The 24,813-nt window shown below is 38.2% G+C and overlaps 1 protein-coding gene across 1 annotated transcript in view; it reads right to left on the bottom strand.

Moving 5' to 3' along the window:
* The window catches only part of LOC136874214 (CCAAT/enhancer-binding protein zeta), a 129,956-nt gene that overhangs the window by 29,489 nt on the left and 75,654 nt on the right, over positions 1–24,813 (bottom strand). The window contains exons 11-13 of the mRNA XM_067147859.2: positions 21,832–22,069; positions 11,139–11,317; positions 272–489 (exon numbers count right to left, since the gene is read on the bottom strand). Of these exons, the coding sequence (XP_067003960.2) occupies positions 272–489; positions 11,139–11,317; positions 21,832–22,069 (635 nt within the window). The remainder of the gene's footprint in view (positions 1–271; positions 490–11,138; positions 11,318–21,831; positions 22,070–24,813) is intronic.

The raw sequence follows: 24,813 nt of genomic DNA, 5'->3' as shown, positions 1-24,813 counted from the left end.
AAAAAACAGATGATAGCCGATAAAAACATCAGTATGGTGCAATGCCTATACACCGTTGCCTCTCCCATCAGACAGCTCCTACATTGGTGTAATGAGGCTGAGTGAAACCTGCTCCAGCCTTCAGTCAAGAATTGAAACGCCTGGACTAGAAAGGAATCGAAGTTGAGGCCTCTAGGTAAGAAGCAGGCACAGTACCGCAACACCATAGGGCTGGCTCACGTGCTTAAAGAGTTCGTCAAATTATAAACAGATCAGGAAACATAAAAATTACCTTCTTTCCTTTAACTTCTTTTCTACCATCTTCAAAGATATCGTCATCATCATCATCATCATCAGGTAAATTATTTATATCAAACTGTATATCTTCATCTTCTTCACCATCATCATCAAAAACAATCTCCTCAGCACTATCATCATCCTCCAAGCTATTGTCACTCCCATAATTTGCAGGTCTGTCATCTTCCTCATCCTCTGACTCTTCTCCAGAATCTGTAAAAAAAAAAAAAAAAAAAAAATGAATGAATGAGTAACTTAAATGTATTTAAATGAATTAAATAATAGTTGTAATCTATAACCTCTTCTAGAGTGCAATGCCACCTAGTATCAAAATTCTAGCAGAGAAAGCTGCACTAATGAAATAATTAACCGAGCAGTTGCTGGACATGTCACAAAGGTAATTTAACATGTCAATACAGTGAGCTGTATCTTCCACTGTTGTTGAGTTCTCAGCCTGAAGGCTGATTGAAACCTCAACAGATGTCTTTTTTTTTTTTTTTAACAACTTGCTTTACATCACACCGATACAGATAGATCTTACAGCGAGGATGAGATAGGAAAGGGCTAGGAGTGGGAAGGAAGCAGCTATGGCCTTAAATAAGGTAGAGTCACAGCATTCGCCCGGTGTGAAAATGGGGAAACGTGGAAAACCGTCTTCGGGGCTGTCGACAATGGGGTTCAAACCCCACTATCTCCCGAATGCAAGCTTGCAGCTATTCGATCCTAACCGCACGGCCACACTGTTGGTTGCTGCCCCTATCACGTACGTAACACATTCTCACAGACGTGCAGGTCACCCATGGGCATCAACTTAAAGTACCCATGAACATTGAGCTTCCCTCAATTTGTCAGCTTCGTATGTGAGATTTTTTAAAATGTTTCCTTTATGTTGCTGCAAAGCCTTCAGAGCAGGCAGGTGAACGACCTTCTTAGGGGCAGAAACACTATATGTTTTTGTGCTGCCAGTATTGGTATTAGCTTCATTCCATCCATAATAAGCAAAGGAAGTTTTCTTCTTTCCTTTCATAGAAAGACTTTCTATTGATTCTAGAACATTAAGGCACATATGATGGACTGATGTGCCTGGTGGACTCCTCAGAGCAGTAACTATGGGGCTTCTGGTCAATGCTCCGCGAGTCATGTCTGCAAGAGACGGCTGAGGTAGCTCTGAAATGTGGACCTTCTGCAGCTGCAGGAAGAGGACGTTCACTCCAATGGGAGGAAGGAAGGGGATGAAACCCTCATCTGCCTGGAGTTGGCAACAGCTTCAAGGACTGCATTCCCTTTCATACTTCACGAGTGGTATTATCGGACTTTCTATGTTCTTCAGTGCCCTAATTAGAATTTTGAATAGTTCTTTCCCCGGCAATTACTTAATACCACTTGCCACTGCTGCTGCATTTGACCATTCTTGGGCTTAGAAACAGAGTTTGAAGGTTACTCCAATTTCTTCATTCCTGTGATTATAGACTTGACTCCCAATCTCTTGACACAGCCTCATAACCTATCCGGGCTGACTTGTCCATTTTGTACCAAGTGAACAAAGCCTGGTGATTCAACCTGTGAAGTGGCAGTGCATCCCCATAATCTTCATCATCGCCACTGTCACAAACACATTTCTCATCAGTCAACTGATAGGACAAATAGAGGTCAGCTTGGTTAACAGTATGCCGGGCTTCCCTAAATTTCACATTATCTTCCAATATCTTTTCTGGGGATTTTATTTCCAGCATTGTTTCACATTTCCTTCACTGGTTGGACTAGGCCACCCCAGGCAAAAAACAGATACTGTTGGTAGCTATTCTTAATATGTACTGGTGGAATAAGTTTGTTGAGGAACCATGTTATGCTTCTCTTCTTCCTGTATGATCTCTTTGCATGCATTAATGCCCAGCTCCATGGTTAAGTGGTTAGTAAGCATGCCTATATTCAGATTTTTCTTATGGACCATTTCATGGACATATCTTACAAAACATGCCCTTTAGCAAATTTGTGTATCAAAATTCAGAACTGGATCAGCATGAGCAATTAAGTTTTAGGCATCTAAAATAGGCTGCAAAAATTAGACACCCAAAATTAAAAACAGGCTTTAAACTTTTCACAAGGAAAATCAAATAATAAATATAATAATGTTATTAACTTTATGTCCCACTAACTACTACTACTACTACTACTACTACTACTACTACTACTACTACTACTACTACCACCACCACCACCACCACCACCACTACTACTACGGTTTTCAGAGACGCCAAGGTGCCAGAATTTAGTCTGTCAGGAGTCCTTTTACGTGTCAGTACATCTACCAACACAAGGCTGACATATCAAATACCACCGAAATGAACAAGGATCGAACCTACCAAATTGGGCCAGCGCCTCAACCGTCTGAATCATACAACCCAGCACAATAAAAATCGTAGTACAGTATTATTTATGGTATCAGTAGCACAACAAATCAGCAACATGAGGAAATCAGTGAAAATGAAAATCCACAGCCTGTTTCCAGTCATTCGACTGGGTCAGGAATGGAATGAAAGTCCCCATCTAGCGGCGAGGACAGGAATTGTGCCGGCTGCTGAAGCCTTCGCACTCCCCTGAGGCAATGATTAATGAATGACAGATGAAATTATATTGGAGAGGGTTGCTGGAAGGAAATATGACAGGGAAAACCAGAGTACTCGGAGAAAAACCTGTCCCACCCCCGCTTTGTCTAGCGCAAATCTCACATGGAGTGACCGGGATTTGAACCACGAAACCCAGCGGTGAGAGGCCGGTGCGCTGCTGCCTGAGCCACAGAGGCTCAGGAAATCAGTACTGCTTTAAAATTTGCTTTTGCCACATGAAGTACTTTAATATGAATCATGGCACAGTACATAGTGTCCACATTCTGGAGAGTCAGGAAAAATCAGAGGAAAAAATGTTGGTCAGGGAAAGTCAGGGAAATAGACAAAAAAATCTCTAAAGTCAGAGAAATCTTCCTCAATGATGGATTTGAGGGGGTTGTATGATTCAGACGGTTGAGGCGCTGGCCTTCTGACCCCAATTTGGTAGGTTCGATCCTTGTTCATTTCGGTGGTATTTGATATGTCAGCATTTCTTTTCCAGGTATTTTTTCACAAGAAGTGCATAATAATTCTACAATTTCTGATGTGCTCTAGTGTCTTTTCTTTCAACCATTTTTATGTTATTCTTTTTTATTTCAATTCTAGGATGTTTTCTTGAAACTCATGACAATGGCTACAAGCAGGGTGCATTTAATAAACTTTGGCTAGACAGTAAAGTGTTTCCTGAACTGACTGATTGGTTGGACATATTGGTAAATGATGCAAATTCAGCATATTGTAAAGTGTGTTGTACACCATTCAATATGGGCAAACAAGTAGTCACTTCTCATGCTAAAGGACCTACTCATATAAGACACATGAAAGCTAAGTCTTCCCAGCCAACAATGTCTTTCTTTGCAAAGAATACCTCTACTCCATCTCCACTTGAAGATATGCAGCCAAGAGTTAGCACTACATCCACAGCTACAAAGGAATTAGCAGCACCAGAAACAAGTCAAAGGAGTTTAAAGACTTGCAGTGTGAATAAAGATGATGGTATATCAGCTGAAGCCATAGGGGTTCACCAGGTTGTCACTGGAAAGACGTTTCTGAACTCTTGTGATGAAACCACCTCATCATTCAAAACAATGTTCCCAGACAGAAAAATTGCTCAAATCTTTACTATGGGCAAGACTAAAGCTTCCTATGTTATACGAAGGTGTTTTTTTTTTTAACCTCCAATCGCGCAGGTAAAGAACCACACAAGCTGTGGGAGCTGTTCGCGCATGGAAGGTGACTGTGCAAGTCCTCCCCTCTACCCGTGGCCACAGCCAACTTCCTCACACCAGTGTGAGCCGAAGTATTGGCACGGAAACATGGCCGCTACTATTGGCGCTCCCGCCAAATGTGAGGTGCGTAGTGTGATATGTTTCCTTCAAGCAGAAGGGAATAGTGCAGCTGACATTCATCGACGAATGAGTCGAGTATACGGTGCAAACGTTATGAGTGATGGTGTTCAAAGAAGTTCAAAGAAGGCCGGACCAATGTTCACGATGAAGGGGGGCAAGGACGCAAGTCTGTAGCTACAGATGATATTGTTCACGAAATTGACCAAGAGGTTCACAAGAACCAAAGGTTTACCGTAAGCGAGTTGTGTGAGAAATTTCCTGCAGTTTCAAGGTCATCTGTTTACAAGATCCTAACAGAAGACCTGCGCTACAGGAAATTGTGCGCCCGATGGGTTCCAAAGATGTTGTCTGATGACTACAAAAGTCGCCGGATGACAGCAGCATTGACGTTTCTTACCTGTTATGAGGCTGAAGGTGGCGATTTGTTGAAGAAAATTGTGACTGGCGATAAGACTTGGGTTTCGTTCGTCACCACCGAAACAAAACAACAATCACGTCAATGGATGCACACGCACTCACCAAACAAACCAAAGAAGTTTAAGCAAACCTTCAACGACAGGAAGATGATGGCTACAGTCTTTTGGGACCAAAAAGGTGTGTTGCTTGTTGAGATCATGGAACGGGGGCCTACGATCAATGCAGCTGTTTATTGCCAGACTTTACGACGACTGCGGAAGGCCATACAGAACAAACGACGAGGCATGCTGACGTCTGGAATCCTCTTCATTCATGACAACGCACGCCCTCACAGTGCTCGTGTCACCCAACAACTTCTGCGGGAGGAATTTCGGTGGGACGTTTTTGACCACCCACCGCACAGTACCGATTTAGCGCCGAGTGACTTCCACCTCTTCCCGGGACTGAAAAAGTGGCTGGGAGGGCAGAGGTTCCAGCAGGATGAAGATCTTCAAACCAACGTTCGGGCCTATCTGAACTCACTAGCGGCAACATACTGTGCAGAGGGGATCGAAAAGCTTGCCCACAGGTATGACAAATGCCTCAACCTTCGTGGTGATTATGTTGAAAAGTAACCACATTTGTACCTAACATTTGGATACGTACACTTGTCTTTCAATTATGACGCTCCGGAGGTTGGAAAAAAAAAAACGCCCTCGTAAATAATGGATCAGCTCCATGTTTTAAAGATTTTAAGTTTACTCTGACTACATTGTTTGTTTTGATGAGTCATCACACACATTTGTCCAAAGAGGACAAGTGGACTTGTGTGCAAGGTTTAGGGATGTAAATCTTCAAAAGTTGCAACAAGGTATTGGAGTAGTGTACTTTTTGGCAAGGCAACTGTGGATCACTTATTAGATGGGTTTATAGATGGACTGTCCTTACCTTTAGGCAAATTTTGCAAGTCTCAATGGATAGGCCAAATGTTAAACCTCAGTTTTATTTCTAAAAACTTGAAAATCATTTGCAAGTGCTAAACCCCGAGGCCAAATCTCTTCTTGATATAGACATATGCAATTTGCATACAGTGAATTGAGCCATGAAAACTGGGATTACAAAAAGTGACTGGGACCTTTTTATTTTTTCAGATCTCTGCACTATTCTTTTTAAAGATAGCCCTGCTCGACGTGCTAAATATATAGACATAACAACAAGCACCGTATTTCCTTACAAGTTCACTGCAATAGATGGTTGGAAAATGGACGCTGTGTTGATCAAGCTTTTTTTTTTTTTTTTTTTGCTTTACGTCGCATCGACACAGATAGGTTTTATAGCGACGATGGGACAGGAAAGGGCTAGGAATTGGAAGGAAGCGGTTGTGGCCTTAATTAAGGTACAGCCCAGGCATTTGCTGGTGTGAAAATGGGAAACCACGGAAAACCATCTTCAGGGCTGCCGCAAGTGGGGCTCAAACCCATTATCTCCCAATTACTGGATACCGGCCGCACTTAAGCGACTGCAGCTATCGAGCTCGGTGATCAAGCTCTTAAACAATATGATCACATTGACAAATCTGTGAAAGAGTACACTGAAAAAAAAAGAAGAAAAAAAAAACCTTCAATACCTTAGAGAAACTGTGAAGAATCCACTACTTAAGGCTAAATTAAGTGCTTTTAGTTTGCCAGAAGCTGAACCTTTTCTCAAAAGATATTGAAGTCAGAAACCTATGATGCCTTTGACTGATTTGCGTTCAAATTTGAAAACTGTTTTGAATATACAGTAGAAGTCCGTTATAGCGAGAATTCACAACAGCAGAAAATTTACTCGCTATAGCAGATTGTCGTTATATCTGATTTTTGTATAAAAGTCGGAAAAACCACCCATTCACATTAAAATCGGTATGAAACGGCAATCAGTTCGTTCAAAACGTGTTTTTCCACAAATGATATTCACACTACGGCTTACTTGTTTATTACTTTTCGAAATCTGATACTACGTTTCATTCTGAAAAAATTACAGTACCGTACTTCTCCGATCCATGACGAACTCCACTTTTTCCTTCAAAAAATTTAAATCAGGCTCAAAAAGTGCTTTGTAAAATCATATGAATGCCTTTGTTGTACAGCACGCATTTTTAGACGCCAAACATTGGCTTTCATTATACCACATTTTTGCAGCTGCACAATTATTCTTCTGCAGGTTTAATGACCATTAACTTAAAATTGGCATCATAATACCAAAGAGAACCTGTTGAAAATTTGCCAGCAATACCTATTCCATGTATCTCTACAATATGGCGATCCATCAGGAAAATATTATTGCTGTCTATAAAAGTGTTACGGTACTTTTACTCAGCGTAAGATATAACCGGCTATGAAACTTAAAACAAGAATAATAGTTAACACCACCTTTCCAATACTTATCTTTCCTTATATTAGGATATAAACATTACAACAGGCGTTGTAAGATGGGACATGTTTCGCTTAACTGTCGTAAGCATCATCAGCCGAAAAAAATCTTAGCCTAAAGTTAGGGCAGGGCCCCAAACCTAGTGTCCTTAATGAGATTTATTACTTGTAATATAACCGGCTAGCGATGTATAGGCCTAATCACAAACGTTGAAGTTCAACGAAAGAGTTTATTGCGCCACGGTATGGCCATTCGACCTTTGCGATTTTCAAGCACATACCCCACAATTTCATTGACTTCTTTAAAGCGTCCTTATTGCGGACCACTGAATGCATTTTTTGTTCAGTACACATTTTTTTAGCTATCTTTGTCTTCACGCTGATGCCAAATATTGGCTTAACTTAGGCCTATGCCATATTTTCTTGCAGATGCACAATCATTCTACATTTCCGAGTGTTTAATAACAATTTAATAACAATTAACTTAAAATTGGCATGATAATATCGATGAGAACCCGTTGAAAATTTGCCAGCAATACCTGTTCCACGTACCTTTATGACTATCCATCAAGAAAATAATCCTGCTGTCTATAAAACTTAATTTTATTAAGAGTCATGTATAGTAGACGCGTTATAACTCTGCCACTGAGTTGCCATTCTGCAGATTTGAGAAACGTTTTTGTAGAGGCTAATAGAATGTCATTCTCTCTTCACTATTTCCCGAGATCCAGTGACGTCACACACAGGCACCGTACAACCGGTTGTCATGGTCGTTTATTGTCAACAAATTTTGTGTGCATGTGCACGTGCGGGGGTGAAAAGAAGCAGCATGGTTACCGCCGTAGTTGCCAGTGGTATTCATTAATATTAGGCCGCGAATGCAAGACATCCTTGATTTTTCGCATGAGATTCTGAGGGGAAAAAAACGTCGGCTTGGATTCGGAGAAATACGGTATCACTCCAGAGTTTCCTTCTTCAAAAGGCGTCACCTAACCTAACCATATATGTGTCATTAAAACATACTTGAAACGCATGTACAGAAATGAGTTATCCTCGCTAAAAATTTACATGTGAATAGCCTTTCCGAAATTTAACTAGACGCGAGAAAACATGAACTATCTCTGAAATCAGTGATATAGGCCTACTCTGCCAGATCTTGAGGTGTATCACATTCTTAATTAATTTCAATATATAACATTAAAATTAAGAGATCGTTTACTTCAGCCGTTACTTTTAACGAGTTAACAACTGTTGTTGGCCACGTTATTTACGCATTTTTTATCCTCTTTCATTTAGAATTTTCTTTAGAGAACAGCAGTCGTTGGGTATTACTAATCGACTCCACATTGCCTTCGAATGTCCATGAGAGAGCTTGCAAATGCACATAATGAGAAAACTATACGGTACCAAAGATGATCGATCACATTTTGTGGCAAACGTTTCAGTTTCCTTATTAAAACAGCGTCACCCATCCTAACTTAACCGTACTATACATATGATGAAAACATACTTCCAGCACCAGTAGAGAAATGATAACCTTCTCGCTATAAATTTAAATGATATTAACCTTCCGTAATTTAACCAGACCCGAAAAAATTTAAATGATATTAACTCTCTGTAATTTAACCAGACGCGAGAAAATATAAACTAACCTCTGAAATCAATTATGCACTCTGCCGTATCTCGAGCTGTATCCCATTTTTACTTAATTGCAGTATTTATAATTAAAATTAAGCGATCGTTTAGTCGGCCTTTATTTTTAACGAGTTAAGAACTGTTATCGGAATAGTTATTTACGCATTTATTACGAAAATATGTTCTCTTTCAATTCAAATTTTCTTTACGGAACAGCAGTCGACGGGTATTATTAATCGACTCCAACATCGCCTTCGAATTGGAAATTGTCGACGAGAGAACTCGCTAGAGGACATAGCGAGGAAACAATACCGAAGATAATCGATTGCATGCAACATAATTACTGGGGTGCATTAATATCGGTAACGGAGAAAATCGTGCGCTTAATCGTCGTAATAATAGATGCGTCAGTGATAGGGATCTCGCTGTAACCGAAAGATAATGCACAGTTTAATATAGGAATTTTGAAGGGGCAGCAAAACATTGTCAGTATAATGGATTTCTTGTTATATATCGTACTCGCTATAGCGGACTTCTACTGTAGATCTAGACTAATTGGAATTCATTATACTTTATCCGCCTATATTAGAAACCCAAGTTAATTACTTTTGATCTCAAGAGTGCTTTAAATCCACATGAAATAGTATTAGATTGCTGTGGTAAAATAATTTTATTTTCATATTTCAATTGAATTACTCTATTAATAAGTCAGCTGTACTTTGTTCCTTGGAATATATATATATAGAAAGCGCATATCAATGTTTTTCCATAAATAATTGGAAAAAAAAAAAAGGAAGTGGAGAGAGAATTAGGCCAGCTATGGGAATGGTGGAGGCTGGAATTTCCTCTTTTTTGTTCCTTGTAAAACATGTTGTTCAGCGAATTAACTTGCCGCTCAGTTTTCGTGAGTTAGAGAAATTTTTCTTAGTAGGTCAGGGAAAGTCAGGGAAACCTGAGACAACATTTCTGTGTACACTATGGCAGTACTATGAATCACAAACACTTTTGCATCACAGGACATGTAATTTCTGCGGTGTGACATTTTATCCTGATAAACCCAATAAACAGTGATATGAATAGTCTCCAGTAACTCAGCTGAGGATATAACGCTGTCAACTGCGTGAAATATTTCCCATTTGTTACACAAAGGATGGATTGTTTTCCTGTAGTAAGTTAAATCTGTATACCCCTTCAGCCACAAACAAATGGAAGAAAACTTTGATTGTTTACCTTTGGTACTGTATCCTTGTCCTAAAAATTGCTATCCAATGTAAATGAGTGCTTGTGAGCAAATCACCATGTATAGTCGCTCAAAAATTGAGCACATGGTACTGTATATTCCTACCATTTAATATTTCATCACACTTAATTTCAATCATTATCAAAATATAACTCAACTTTCATGTAAATACGAACCCTGTGGATATACACAACAAACATTATATCTCTAGGTAAAACTGTTTCCGAGAAAAGTGCACCTGGGAGATTCTTATAATATATCACACACTCATTAAAAAAAACTCAACCCCAGTACATCCTAGATGGAGTACAGATATTACTGCTGCATGGAATTTGCAACACTATGCTTGTCTGTAGTACTCTAGTGTACTTCTTAACGCAGAATTGCTTCCTCTTAAACTAATCGAGCAGTCGTGCACTTCTTCATTCCTTGCTACATGGACTGTTTCTCAAAATTCCTTTGTAATGCACTGGCAATATTATCTACAAAGATCTGTAATCAATATCTTTTGGAGACCAACAAATGTAAGGAAAATAATAACAATGACCGCAGATGTATTACTGTGTTTGAAAGTGACACAGCATGTGAAATTAAATCCAATTCGTGAATGAACTGCAGTGTCTCTTACCTTTCCTTCACAATAATATTTAGCATATTGATGTTTGTATCTGTCTGTTCAAAATACTTCTGTGGATGAAATTGATATTATTAATGTAGTTACATTACACCATATGCAGTACCCAGTACAGAAAAATAGGAAACTATGTTTCAGTCAAGAAGGGCATTAGAAACAAATAACACTTCAGAGCATGGGCAAAGTTTAGAAAGGTCAATTTTTACTTAGGTATGTTTAGTCAAAAATAGGCAAAAGCCCCTATTTTAGGCACTATAAAATGTTTCCAGTAGGCTAGTCCTTATTTGATATAATATATTAACACATGCTATTATTCTCCTCTATTACTTACAGGACATACAACGAAGTTGAGAACAAGAGAAAGTGTAAAGGTTAAGAGGGAAAAGGAAATAACAACATACTGTGAATTTCTAAATACATTTATAGCTGCAATTCGTATACCTAATAATGTAATAAACAAACAAGGCCACTTTGGAAGTAAACATAGCAGCAGAAGTGCTCATTTCTCATAGAAACAAACATCTACAACTTTCCCCTATTTTGCACTAACATCTCTTTAAAAGTCTAAAACAGATGTTTCACTGTAATTACCTTGGTCTTTGCTTGGAGCCAGTTTGTCTCCCACTTCATCAGCATAGTCTATCTGCTTTTCTTTCCCTCCCATCAAGTTGTCCATCATACTCTCAAATTCCTCACTGCCCACACTATCAACGTCACTCTCAGCATCTTCATCTGCGTCAGTTTTGGCAGCTTTCTTCTTTGATAAATATCTGTCAAGAGAAATCTTACTGCATTATACTTAAAGAATAACTCTACTTACTTTTTAACAATTTGCTTTATGTTGTACCAACACAGACAGGTTTTATGGCAACGATGGGATAGGAAACGGCTTGGAGTTGGAAGGAAGCGGCCGTGGCCTTCATTAAAGTACAGCCCCAGTATCTGCCGGGAGTGAAAATGGGAAAACATGGAAAACCATCTTCAGTGGGAGTTCGAATGCTTGACTTACTACCAATTACAAGTAATGGGTAGGTACAAACAAGTGAAAAATATGATGATGATACTTGTTGTTTCAAGGGGCCTAACAGTTAGGTCATTGGCCAAAAAACATACTGATGAAGAATGACTGGATAAACCTCCTCCCCCTTCTTCTTCTTCTTCCTGATACGTTTCTGCTTACGCAGGTCGTTCACAGAGCCTCTTCCAATCTTCTCTTTTTTCCCCACATTCTATCGTTCATCACTGTCTGCCACTGTAGTCCTCTCCGATTTACATCATCCTCCACCTGATCCCTCCATCTTGTTCGTGGTCTTCCAATTGGTCTTCTTCCAGATTCTGTCCATTCCAGAGCTCTTCTTGGTAATCTTTCTTGTACCATTTTTTTGACGTGCCCGAACCATTTGAGCCTATTTCTCTCCATATTTTCTTTTAGAGGGTTGATCTGTAGCGTGTTTCGTATGGTTTCATTTCTTATCTTGTCCCTCCTTGTTTTACCAAAGATCCCTTGTAGAAAGCGCATCCCTGTCGCTTGTAATCTACTCAGATCTTTCTTTGTCGAAGTCCAACATTCTGATCCATAGGTCAATATTGGCAAATAATATGATTTATATATCATGATTTTTGCTTTGGTAGATTCTTTCCAATTTCTAATTATGTCTGATACACAGTAATAAAATTTTGAGCAATTTCCTATACTCTCAAAAAAAAAAATTCCTTGATGTTTCCTTTCCCAGTTAGCTTACTTCCTAGGTAATTAAAGGCATCTACTTCTTTAAGAATTTTTCCATTACATCTAACATCTTTTATTTTTTTGTTTTCTCTACTGATTTTCATTAAACTTATTTCCATGCCTGCTTCTTCAATTGCCCTCTGCCAGGTATTTAGTTGTTCTTCCAATTTTTGTTCATTTTCTTCCCATATTATTATATCATCTACATACATATGCTATGACTTTCATATCATTTGCTGTTGACCCTTGGTGAACTTTCCTCATAATGTTGTCCATCACTATATTAAAAAGTACTGATGAAAGTGCACTTCCTTGTTGAACTCCTCTGTCTGTTCTAAACCATGCTTATTTTTTGCCATCTATTATAACACATCTTCTCATAAATCTTCATGCAATGACACAGTAATGCTATTCCTCTTATTCCTACATGTGTTTATTGTATTTTAATATTTTGTTTTTACCTTCTCGTTCTTAGCCGTCGATATCAGTAATTCTCTTGGTATATATGCTGAGAGCTACTAGGCAAACCCTATTTTTACATTATGACTTCTGCCAGAATGCACGTTTCTAATACATGTTTCTAATTCTGAATTGCATTTCGCTTGACAATTTCATTCTATTCAACCCTTGCCACATCTCTTCTCTTCTAACCATGTCATAAGCCTTTTGTATATCTATGAATGCAAATTCCCATTTCTTTTCTACTACCTGTCTAGCTCTAAATCTAATTGTTCTTCTCTTAATTGTGAATCTATCTTCTTCTTGATTTTTTTGTAAGATTATCTTCTCATAAATCTTCATGCAATGACACAGTAATGCTATTCCTCTTATTCCTACATGTGTTTATTGTAAGTATTGTCATCAGTCCTTCCTTGGAGCACTGATGGGATAAATCAAAAAATCAAGTAAGCTGAATATTTTACTCTACCTAGAATTTTGGTGACTATGATTTGTCGTGTACGGTGAAAAGTATGGAAATCCCAAATTATTCTGGAGCTATATAACCTTCATAATCAAGAAGTAATGGTGAAATGAAAACCATGATAATGAGAATGTAATTTACTCGACTGGAATTATGTTTTAACCTCTCTGACCTATCCTGCAAATTAAAAGTTTGGAATTATTACTACAGTAGAACCCCGCTTAACCGAAATACTCTGGCAAAATTGTATTTTAATATTTTGTTTTTACCTTCTCGTTCTTAGCCGTCGATATCAGTAATTCTCTTGGTATATATGCTGAGAGCTACTAGGCAAACCCTATTTTTACATTATGACTTCTGCCAGAACGCACGTGTAGCATAAATCAAAACAGTGTCTTACCCTCTACTTCGTTCCATGATACATTTTTTCTTGAAGAAGCAGGAATTATTATTATTATTATTATTACTGTATTATTCGTCATGAAGATTATGTAGACTGTGGTTAACGTTGCTTCAGTTGCGGGAGTTTCACCTTATTTACTGGTCGCACTATGCTGCAGCTTCTGTTAGGAAATCACGGTCGTTCCACTGGCTTTGCGGTTCTATACTGTAGTTCCAATGCTTTTCTTACCCCATTGCAAAATAAACTGTTTAATTATTTCAGATTTATTTGCGCTTTGTTGAACAAAGCAATGAATCTACACCAGCTGGTGTATTGTTAATAAGACAATGGCACGACATAGCTGCACGACAGCGCTGTACTAAGAAAATTCAGAAGAAAATCATTGGATTTATACGAGTGACATTATGTACACATTGTAATGTTAATCTACAGTATGCACCTTTGCTTAACAGAGTTTATGCATTTTTATTTCGACGTTATATTTCAAGAATGATATATTTTAAAAAAATAATAATAAACTTCTGAAAATATTTATCATGTGTCATCCGAAGAAACGCGTCAACCGAAGTGGCTCCACCCCCTTTATTTTAGATAAACGGGGTTCTACTGTATTATTGTTATTATCTATATTTACCTATTTAAACTGCCCGATTTGGGTTATTTGAGTTCGCTTTAAGACATTCTATTGTAATGGGTAGTCTATGTGGACGTTGTTCCTTATTTGAATTACCTTGGCAATTTTCTTATTATGTACTGATTCGATGGTGGTTTAGATTACTTGACCTCTTTCTTAACTTATATTTTACTAGCTGATGTACCCGTGCTTCGCTACGGGATTCTCAGAAAGACTTACTTTGTGGTTTCCCTAACTGAAATCAACATAGGTCATTACAAAAACGTAAGTATGAATTTAGCGATTAAAAGCAATGCTATCGTATAAAATACTCGATCAAATGGAAAGCCGCACGTTTTATCACTTTTAACGAACAGTGCTGCGGTTAGATTGCGGTCCCAATCTAATAGTCCAAAGTTCCAGAGCTGGGATGACCAGGTCGCAGGCCATGAACACTCATCTGCCATTATTCCGCTAAATATGCACAACACTGTTCATTCCAATCAGTGCCTCAGAGTAGGGACTGAATAGCCCGAATACTATGATGATCCAGTGTGTTACGTACCAGTAGTATCAGAAAATTTATAAACCAGGGGAATGGCATGCTAAAGAAGAAAGTTATCTAACTCCCCACCTACTTCCCATCAATATTCAGGCAGGCTGTTACACTCTGTACGACTGGGCGAGTTGACCTTGTGGTTAGCGGTGCGCAGCTGTGAGCTTGCATCCGAGAGATAGTGGATTTGAACCCCATTGTCGGCAGTGCTGAAGATGGTATTCCGTGGTTTCCCACTTTCACACCAGTCAAATGCTGGGTCTGTACCTTAATTAAGGCCTAAGGGACGCCTAGCCCTTTCATATCCCATCGTCGCCATAAAACCTATCTATGTCGGTGCGACGTAAATCAAATAAAAAATACTCTGTATGCAGCAGTAATCCTATCTACCGGAGATGAGGGGCAACAGAAGACACAAAGCACATCACGACAAACAATGGTTAATGTAATGTTATTGTTGATCAATGTTATGAGTTTTCTATATAGTAGGCCTTCACAGTTAGTTTTCTTTCGACTCTGTGATTTGTAAAATATTTTATACCTTAAACTAGTTTCTTATTCTCCGACTTAACATACCGATTTTCATTAAATACGGTTTACCCATTTTCTCGTTACTCGGCACTGATATGGACTTAGTAACAAAAATCCAAATTCATTAATATCTTTGTGATCATAGCCAGTACGGTAACAATGTATAAGACATGAATAATAGGAAATTTAATTCTATATAACCTTAGTTATGTAGCATTCATCGATTACACTTCTAATAAGAAATATTTGAGAATTACATTTTAGGCCTTCCTCTAAACTACCATTTCACTCAGCCTGAATAAAAATAATTTACGGCCTAGACTATAGCGACTTATTTCCTGACTTTGCATACCGATTTTCATCAAGATAGGACTACTAATAACAACAATATTTGAGAATTAAATTTTAGGCTTTCCCCTAAACTACCATTTTTTTCAGCGTGAATACAATTATTGATAGCCTAGATTGTAGAAACTTATTTCCCAACTTTGCATATCCATTTTCTTTAAAGTACGACCACTAATAACATAAATAGTTGAGAATTCAATTTTTTTTTTTTTTTTTTTTTTGCTAGGGGCTTTACGTCGCACCGACACAGATAGGTCTTATGGCGACGATGGGATAGGAAAGGCCTAGGAGTTGGAAGGAAGCGGCCGTGGCCTTAATTAAGGTACAGCCCCAGCATTTGCCTGGTGTGAAAATGGGAAACCACGGAAAACCATCTTCAGGGCTGCCGATAGTGGGATTCGAACCTACTATCTCCCGGATGCAAGCTCACAGTCGCGCGCCTCTACACGCACGGCCAACTCGCCCGGTGAGAATTCAATTTTAGGCCTTCCCCTAAACTACCATTTCACTCAGCGTTAGTAAAATTATTTATAGCCTAGATTATAGAGGCTCATCCCCCGACTTCACATACCGATTTTCATTAAATTCTGTTCAACCGTTTTCTTGTGATACGTGTACATACATACATACAGACATACAGACAGACAGACAGACAGACAGACAGACAGACAGACAGACAGACAGACAGACAGACAGACAGACAGACAGAAATTACGGAAAAGTAAAAAAAGTGCATTTTCTTGTTACTGTGGACATGGCCGATACAGAAATACCATTATTTTCAAATTCTGAGCAATGTACAGACAAAACTCTTATTTTATATATATATAGATATTTCTTAAATACCAACAAAGGTTACTTCAAAAAAGAATGAGTTGAAAATACAGTAGAAGTCCGTTATAGCAAGAATTCATAACAGCGAAAAATTTACTCGCTATAGCGGATTGTCGTTATATCCTTTTTTTTGAAAAAGTCGGAAAAACCCCCATACACATTAAAATCAGTATGAAATGGCAATCTTTGTTCAAATGTTGCTTTTTCGCGGATAATATCCACACTATGGCTTACTTGTTTGTTTTTTCCAAAATCCGATACTACGTGAAAGTGTGTGTTTAATTTCATTCCGAAAGATATATATTACCGTATTTCTTCGAATCCAAGACGACCCCCACTTTTTCCTTCAAAAAATTTTAATCATGCTTAAAAAGTGCTTTGTAAAATCATATGAATGTTTTTCTTATACTGTATACATTTTTAGACTATTTGTAGACGCCAAACATTGGCTTTAGTTATGCCGTATTTTTTGCGGTTGTACAATTATGCTTTATTTCAGCGGGTTTAATAACCATTAATTTAAAATTGGCATCAATATATCGAAGGGAACTCACTGAAAATTTGCCGGCAATACACATTCCACGCGTCTCTACAATACGGCGATCCATCAGGAAAAGATTCTTGCTTACTGTAAAACTGTTACTTTCACTCAGCGTCAGATATAACGGCTGCCGCTACACGCACGTCTTGCTTGGCGGATTCAGTCAACTTCAGTGGCTAGCAATGTATAGACCTTAATCGCGGACTTCGAAAGTCGACAAACGAGTTTATTGCACCACGGCATGGCAATTCCGTCCTTGCATTTTTGTGCACATACCTCACAATTTCATCTTCGACTTCTTTAAAGCATCTTGATTCTTTTCTATTAGGCAAGGCATATTAACTAACTTTGACTTATGTGAAGGTACTAATGTACAGCTGAGGATGACTGTATAAAAAGTCAAAACCGGTACTGTAAGTAGAATCTTACATAAATAAAACTTGTATTGATAAGGTGGAACCTTTCTTATCTATAATATTCTTTAAAGCAACCTTGTTGCAGGCCTCTGAATAATTTTTCTGTGCAGTAGGTACGCATTTTTAAGCTATCTTTGTCTTCACGGTAACGCCGAATATTGGCTTTAGTTAGGCTTATGCCGTATTTTCTTGCGGCTGCACAATTATTATATATTCCCGAGTGTTTAATAGCCATTAACTTAAAATTGGCATCATAACATCGACGAGAACCCATTGAAAATTTGCCGGCAATACCTGTTCCACGTATCTTTACAATACGACGATCCACCACGAAAATATTCCTGCTGTCTATAAAACGTAATTTTACTAAGCGTCAGGTACAGAAGACGCGTTATAACTCTGCTACCGAGTAGCCGTGGCCTTCCTAAGAATTCGAAGGCTCTAATGTTTTGATGCTATTCTGTAGATTAGAGAACAATAGGATAATAGAATGTCATTCTCTCTTCACTATTTCCCGAGATCCAATGACGTTACACATAGGCATTGTACAACCGGTCGCCGTGGCTAGCGATGTATGATAAAGAGGCGGTCGTTTGTCAACGAGTTTTGTGTGCGTGCGTGCGGGGGTGGAAAGAAACAGCATGGTTACTGTGGTAGTTGCCAGTGGTGTTCATTACTATCAGGCCGTGAATGCAAAATAGCCCTTGATTTTTCACATGAGATTCTGAGAAAGAAACGTCGCCTTGGATTTGGAGAAATACCGTATCACTCCAGAGGCTTCTGTGGCAAATATTTCATTTTTCTTCTTCAAACGGCGTCACCTAACCTAACTGTATATGTATCATGAAAACCTATTTGAAACACTTGTAGAGAAATGATAACCTTCTCGCTAACAATTGACATGGGAATAGCTTTCCAAAATTTAACTAGACGTGAGAAAATATAAACTATCCTCTGAAATCAGTGATGTACCCTGCCATATCTTGAGGTATACCACATTCTTACTTAATTTCAATATATGGTATACCGTACCATTAAAATTAAGAGATCGTTTACTTCAGCCTTTATTTTTAACGAGTTAACAACTGTTATCAGCCACGTTATTTATGCATTTATTACGAAAATGTGTTATCCTCTTTCGTTTCGAATTTTCTTTAGAGAACAGCTGTCGACCGGTATTACTAATTGACTCCAACATTGCCTTCAAATGTCGATGAGAGAGCTTACAAATGCACATAGCGCGAAAACTATACCGTACCGAAGATGATCAATCGCATTTTGTGGCAAACATTTCATTTTTGTTATTCAAATAGCGTCATCTATCCTAACTTAACTCTACTATATGCCAGCAGAGAAATTATAACCTTCTCGCTATAAATTTACATGATAATAGCCTTTCCGTAATTTAATGAATGCGAGAAAATATAAACTAACCTCGTAATCAATGACGCACTCTGCCATATCTTGAGGTGTAGACCCATCCTATTCTCACTCAATTGCGGTATTTAGCATTAAAATTAAGCGATCGTTTATTCAGCGTTTATCTTTAACGAGTTAACAACAATTATCGGACACGTTATTCACGCATTTATTATGAAAACATATTCTCCTCTTTCATTTGCATTTATTATGAAAACATGTTCTCCTCTTTCATTTTCATTTTACTTGCGGAAGAGCAGTCGACGGGTATTAATCGACTCTGGCATTGCCTTCGAATATCGATGAGAGAGCTCTTTAGCGGGCAAAGTGAGAAAACAATACCGAAGATGATCGATCGCATGCAGTATAATGACTGGGTGCATAAATACTGGCAACGGAAAAAATCAAGCGCGCATAATCACTTGTAATAACAGGTGCGTCAGTGATAGGGCTCTTGCTGTAACCAAAGGATAATACAGAGTAAAATATAGGAATTTTGAAGGGACATACATACATTATCGTTATAACGGGGTTCTCGCTATATGCCATACTCGTTATAGCGGACTTCTACTGTAGTTCTTGTGCCTAGCTTCAGTTCTGATATGGTCTGCCACATTTCTTTTCTTCTATGTCACATGATCGGGTTGCCATGACTGCGATGATTTGCATTGAGGGGACGTGTCCCATTGTTTTTGATATGTGGTGACTAGAGCCCAGATTTCCATGCAATAACAAATCTCAAAATATGCACGCATTCATGCACTATCATATGGCAAAACATGCACAATAAACTGGAGAATATGCACTATTACAATCGAATTCAATATGGCTAAATTTTCAGTTCCTTTTGAAACATTGTACAACTGATTTCTTCTAATTGGCTTGATTTAAGCTCATCCGTTCACCTGTCAGCATAGTCTTAACCTCAGAAAATTACCTTTCTTCATCACAAGAAGTGACAGGTGCAACTTAAATGAAGACATTTGGACAAAATGAGGTCAAATTGTACATCTTTTGCATTTTCAGCATAATACGTCTTTTTATAATCTTGATGAATTCAAAATCAGGATTTGAACGGACCACTTTGTTCAACTTATCTGTAGTTGCCGCAGCTATTTCTCTGTGTCATGACTGCAGATACATCTGAATGTCTTCAATAACTGTTAATGATTGACTGCTGGGATAACAAAGACGTGTGATGAGTGAAAGTTCCGGGTAGGAAATTCTAGGATAACAACTGAAGAGGTTTCAGTTTAAAACCAAGTTTTGTAAGCTACTATCTCAGTACCGTGGCATCCCAGAAGTGTGATACAAATTTCATTTTGTTTGTCGTAACATAGACGGAAAAATGAGCTGTCATTTAATTATGCACAATTTACAGTTCAATTTATAGCAATCTATAAATGGGACACCTTACTCCTAAAAATTACAGTGATCGACGTGAGGCCTTCCGGCTTACAACAATGTTTACTCAAACAGATAAGAAAGTGATAAGAAAGGACGTCTACCCTATGTACTAACTTTGGTTGTCAGTTAGGATGCCAGGAGTACATTCTCTTTCTCTTTGTCTCTCAATAATAGATATACTGTATAATGTGGAGAAATGGTCTCAAAATTCTGCAAACCAACATTCATAAAAGGCACTGTCATGCAAGTTAACAGTACATATGTGCCAAAGTTAGAAGAAAAGTCATATATGCAATATAAACATCCAAATATTCACTATTAAATCCAAAATATTCAAAATATGCATTATGCATGGGTTTTCTCCTAAAAAGGCTAAAACATGCAAACATGCAGGGAAAAAAATGGTTATTTGGAATTGTTAAGTCATAAAACGAATATCTGCAAAGTTTGTGAAGTGTAACGAACTTATTTATAAACATGCATTTGCATGGAAATCCAGACTCTAGTGATGACGTGTTTCTTTGTTAGTCTGATATGATTCTGAAAGAATTATGTTTGTGGCGTCAAGATCTGTTAGAGTGTAATTTCTCTGTCTTTTATTATATTTATACTTGGAGCATTCCTTATTACATTTGATCTTTGGTTTGACTCTCACATTTTGAATTTTACTCATGTGCTTCATGATACATTCTTGATTAGTTCTGCTCAACGTAATTCTTGAAATTTTTCTTACTTTGATGGCTTAAGTATTTATCCATTTTTCAACTATTCATCATCATCATCATCATCATCATCATCATCATCTGTGTATCCTTCCAGCAGGCCGGTAGGACTTTTGTGGACAATATGCCTCCATCGATTCCTGTCATTATAGAGTTCCACTATTATGTCTTTCAAATATTGAAGCGAGTCATACAGAAGCCCTTTTGGACTCATTTAATTGACTTCTATTTGTATTGGAAGAAAAGCACTTAATTGTGAAAGATCCTTAGCTTATTATCATGAATTATGGATCAGACCAAGTGTTGTATCCATTTTTCTTTTTCTTTGTGATACATTTGTTTATCTCAATCAACTTTAGTTGAAGTTTTATTATCTATTTCTTCCCTTAATTACCAAGGGTATCGACTGATGTTAGTAAATTCAATTCCTTTTAGTGAATTAAAGTTCTTAAATCTTCTCTTAAACTAGTGTTCTCATTTCAGTCAGTGATTCAGTTTCCTAACTATAATTGCTTGATTCGCCTGACCTCCTCAGGCCTGTTTTGTTGTCCTATTTTATCTTACATCTTTTAAGAACTGATTTAAGGTAAGTGCGCTTCCATTTCTTGTATTTTGATGTGAATGGTTGTTTATTTGCATGTCCCGTGTCATGTAACACCATCACGTGTAGATACCCTGAAGGTGTGCGATGATATTAAGTTACATAACTGTTCATACACTTGTCATCCACACCATATGGAATAAGGGCATACATTTCCAAACAATTCTGAAAGGCCTGTACCAATACAGGCTCATTCATTTGACATTTTTACTGTGTATATAAATAAATATAAATAAACTTACTTATACATGAACAACTCCTCTACTGGTATAGCAGATTCTTCACAGCTGAGATAGCTAGCACTATTAACAGCCAGGCTCTTAATACCCAAAGGCTGATAACTAGATTTCCGAGAGAATTTCACATTTGGCTTATCTTCGTGGGCTGCTTGCTTTTTAGGATTCTTGAACACAAATCTATCCAGAAATCTTGAAAGAGTGAAATCTTGGAGAGGATCACCAGAGTAGGAAATTGTTTCACCTAGAAAGGAAAATGCCATTAGAAACCAAACTGAACAACATAAGATGCATTTCTATTATGAAAGAAAATAACTACATTTTATAAAAAATGATACATGGCTATGAAGAGGATAAATGGTAAAACAAAACTTCCTCAGCACGCACGGCTTGCACCGCTCCATCATACTGGCAGGTGCCACAGTGTGATGCTCATTTGTTACTAGGGATGTACTTCGTTCGTTGGAACTGCTACTACTTGAGGGCATTATTGGCTTCTTTTTTATGGCATAATGGGTTAAAAAATTACTACAGAGTGGATTTTTATCTGTTAAGAATCTTGAAAATAATTTTCTTATACAGTTAAAAATTGAAAAACACGTACAAAATTTTTTTAAATATTGTTTCAATGTCACAAAATTTTAAGTAGGCCTATGTGTTGGAAAAAAAAAAATCACTCCCAGTCATGTTGAAACAAACCAGGGCTAAAATAACTCACTGTTGCAGTGAACAATGAAGACTTTCTCTAAGTTTTCCTTCATAACCCGATCTCTGTTTTGTCTCAGAACAATGCTTGATACCAGGAAAAGGACCATTGAATGTCACAAGACAGTCTTGCAAATCAAAGAACGGATGAAAAGCACACCAAAGAACATGCCCTCTTTCTCATTAACTTATCGTCCCATTAACCTGGAAGTTGTACTAAATAAATCTTTGAACTATTGTTCCCAGTTCTTACACACAAAGTTTCCGATGCTATGATCGTCCTAGTTTTCAATGCATTGTGAAACAACTCATGCAAATACAAGAACACTTTCATTCTGTATAAAACGTGGAAGGTCTCTTCTCCATTAGTAGACTATAAGGCAAATATAAACTCAATAATGTAAACTACATTCTTTTGAGTCTCTACTGTAAATGTTTGAAAATAATCTGAGCTAAACTGTAGTAACAGTGAATTTTTAATGAGATCCCTGCATTCTCTCGGTGTTTACACCTGAATTGTCTCCGTCCACTGGGTAAAGCGGCACTCAAATGTTCCCCGTCACTGAGGGGCTAAATATACAGTTTTGAGAAATTCTGGTCAACTGTTTTGTGATTTTGTAACAAACAGACATATATACAAAAACTGAACTGAATCTATACCTAAATGAATAATGAAGCAAAACCCTAATAATAATTTCGTGTGGCTATTTTTAGCTGGGTGCAGCCCTTGCAAGGCAGACCCTCCGATGAGGGTGGGTGGCATCTGCCATGTGTTATTGTGGTGGAGGATAGTGTTATATGTGGTGTGTGAGTTGCAGGGATGTTGGGGACAGCACAAACACCCAGCCCCCGGGCCAATGGAATTAACCAATGAAGGTTAAAATCCCCGACCCGGCCGGGAATCGAACCCAGGACCCTCGGAACCGAAGGCCAGTACGCTGACCATTCAGCCAACGAGTCGGACAAGCAAAACCCTGAAGTGTATACACAAAATTAAAATTGTATTTCTACCCTATTTACCAGACACCTAGCATAGTATGGTAAAAAGCATGACAATTAAATACAGTAAAACTTCGTTAAGACATTTCTGCAGGGGACAACAAAAACGAACGTGTTAAGCGAGAAAACGTACTACTGATATATAAAAATAAAAAATATCCAACAGCGATATGGAAACACTAGATACGTTTTTTTCCAACATGAAGGCATTTGATATAGATGTTGATTCCAATAGGGAACCTGAAATATTTGTCCCGAATGAGTAAATTTATAATACCAATATAAATGATCCATTATTGGACATTATAAATTTTCCAGCTAACTCATTCCTGGTTGCCAGCGTTTTGCCCCGGTGTGCTAAGTTGGGCTCATCAGTTGGTAAATAGCACACCCACCAAGATGCATGGCTAGTGCATACCGTGGAAGCCACTGCGTAGACTACTTGAAGCCACCGGCAGTGCCAATGCACTTGAGAGACTTCGTCTCATTTATAAAAATTGATGCCTGCCTGGCCATCAGATGATGTTGATTCCCATAGGGAACCTGAAATATTTGTCCCGAATGAGTAAAGTTATAATACGAATATACTGTAAATGGTCCGTTATTGGACATTATAAATTTTCCGGGTAACTCATTCTGGTTGGCAGTGCTTCACCCCAGTGTGCTAAGTTGGGCTCATTGGTAAATAGTACACCCACCAAGATGCATGGCTAGTGCATATCGTGGAGGCCACTGTGTAGGCTACTTGAAGCCACCAGCAGTGCCAATGCACTTGAGAGACTTTGTCTCGTTTCCAAAAATTGATGCCTGCCTGGCTATCAGATGACATAGATGATGTTCCCATAGGGAACCTGAAATATTTATCCCATATGAGTAAATTTATAATACCAATATAAATGGTCCGTTATTGGACATCATAAATTTTCCAGCTAACTCATTCCTGGTTGGCAGTGCTTCACTCCAGTGTGCTAAGTTGGGCTCATCAGTTGGTAAATAGCACACCCACCAAGACGCATGGCTAGTGCATACTAGTGCATACCGTGGAGGCCACTGCATAGGCTACTTGAAGTAACCGGCATTGCCAATGCACTTGAGAGACTTTGTCTCATTTCCAAAAATTCAAGTAGCCTATGCAGTGACCTCCGCGGTATGCACTAGCCATGCGTCTTTGTGGGTGTACTATTTACCAACTGATGAGTCCAACTTAGCACAGTGGATTTAAAGATAAAAATTTCATTGTTCCGTATTGAAATTATTGATGTTAAAAATTAAATATTTGAAAAG

The sequence above is a fragment of the Anabrus simplex genome, chromosome 1 (assembly GCF_040414725.1).
Source record: "Anabrus simplex isolate iqAnaSimp1 chromosome 1, ASM4041472v1, whole genome shotgun sequence".
NCBI lineage: Eukaryota > Metazoa > Arthropoda > Insecta > Orthoptera > Tettigoniidae > Anabrus > Anabrus simplex.
This window is presented reverse-complemented; position numbering and strand designations above follow the sequence as displayed.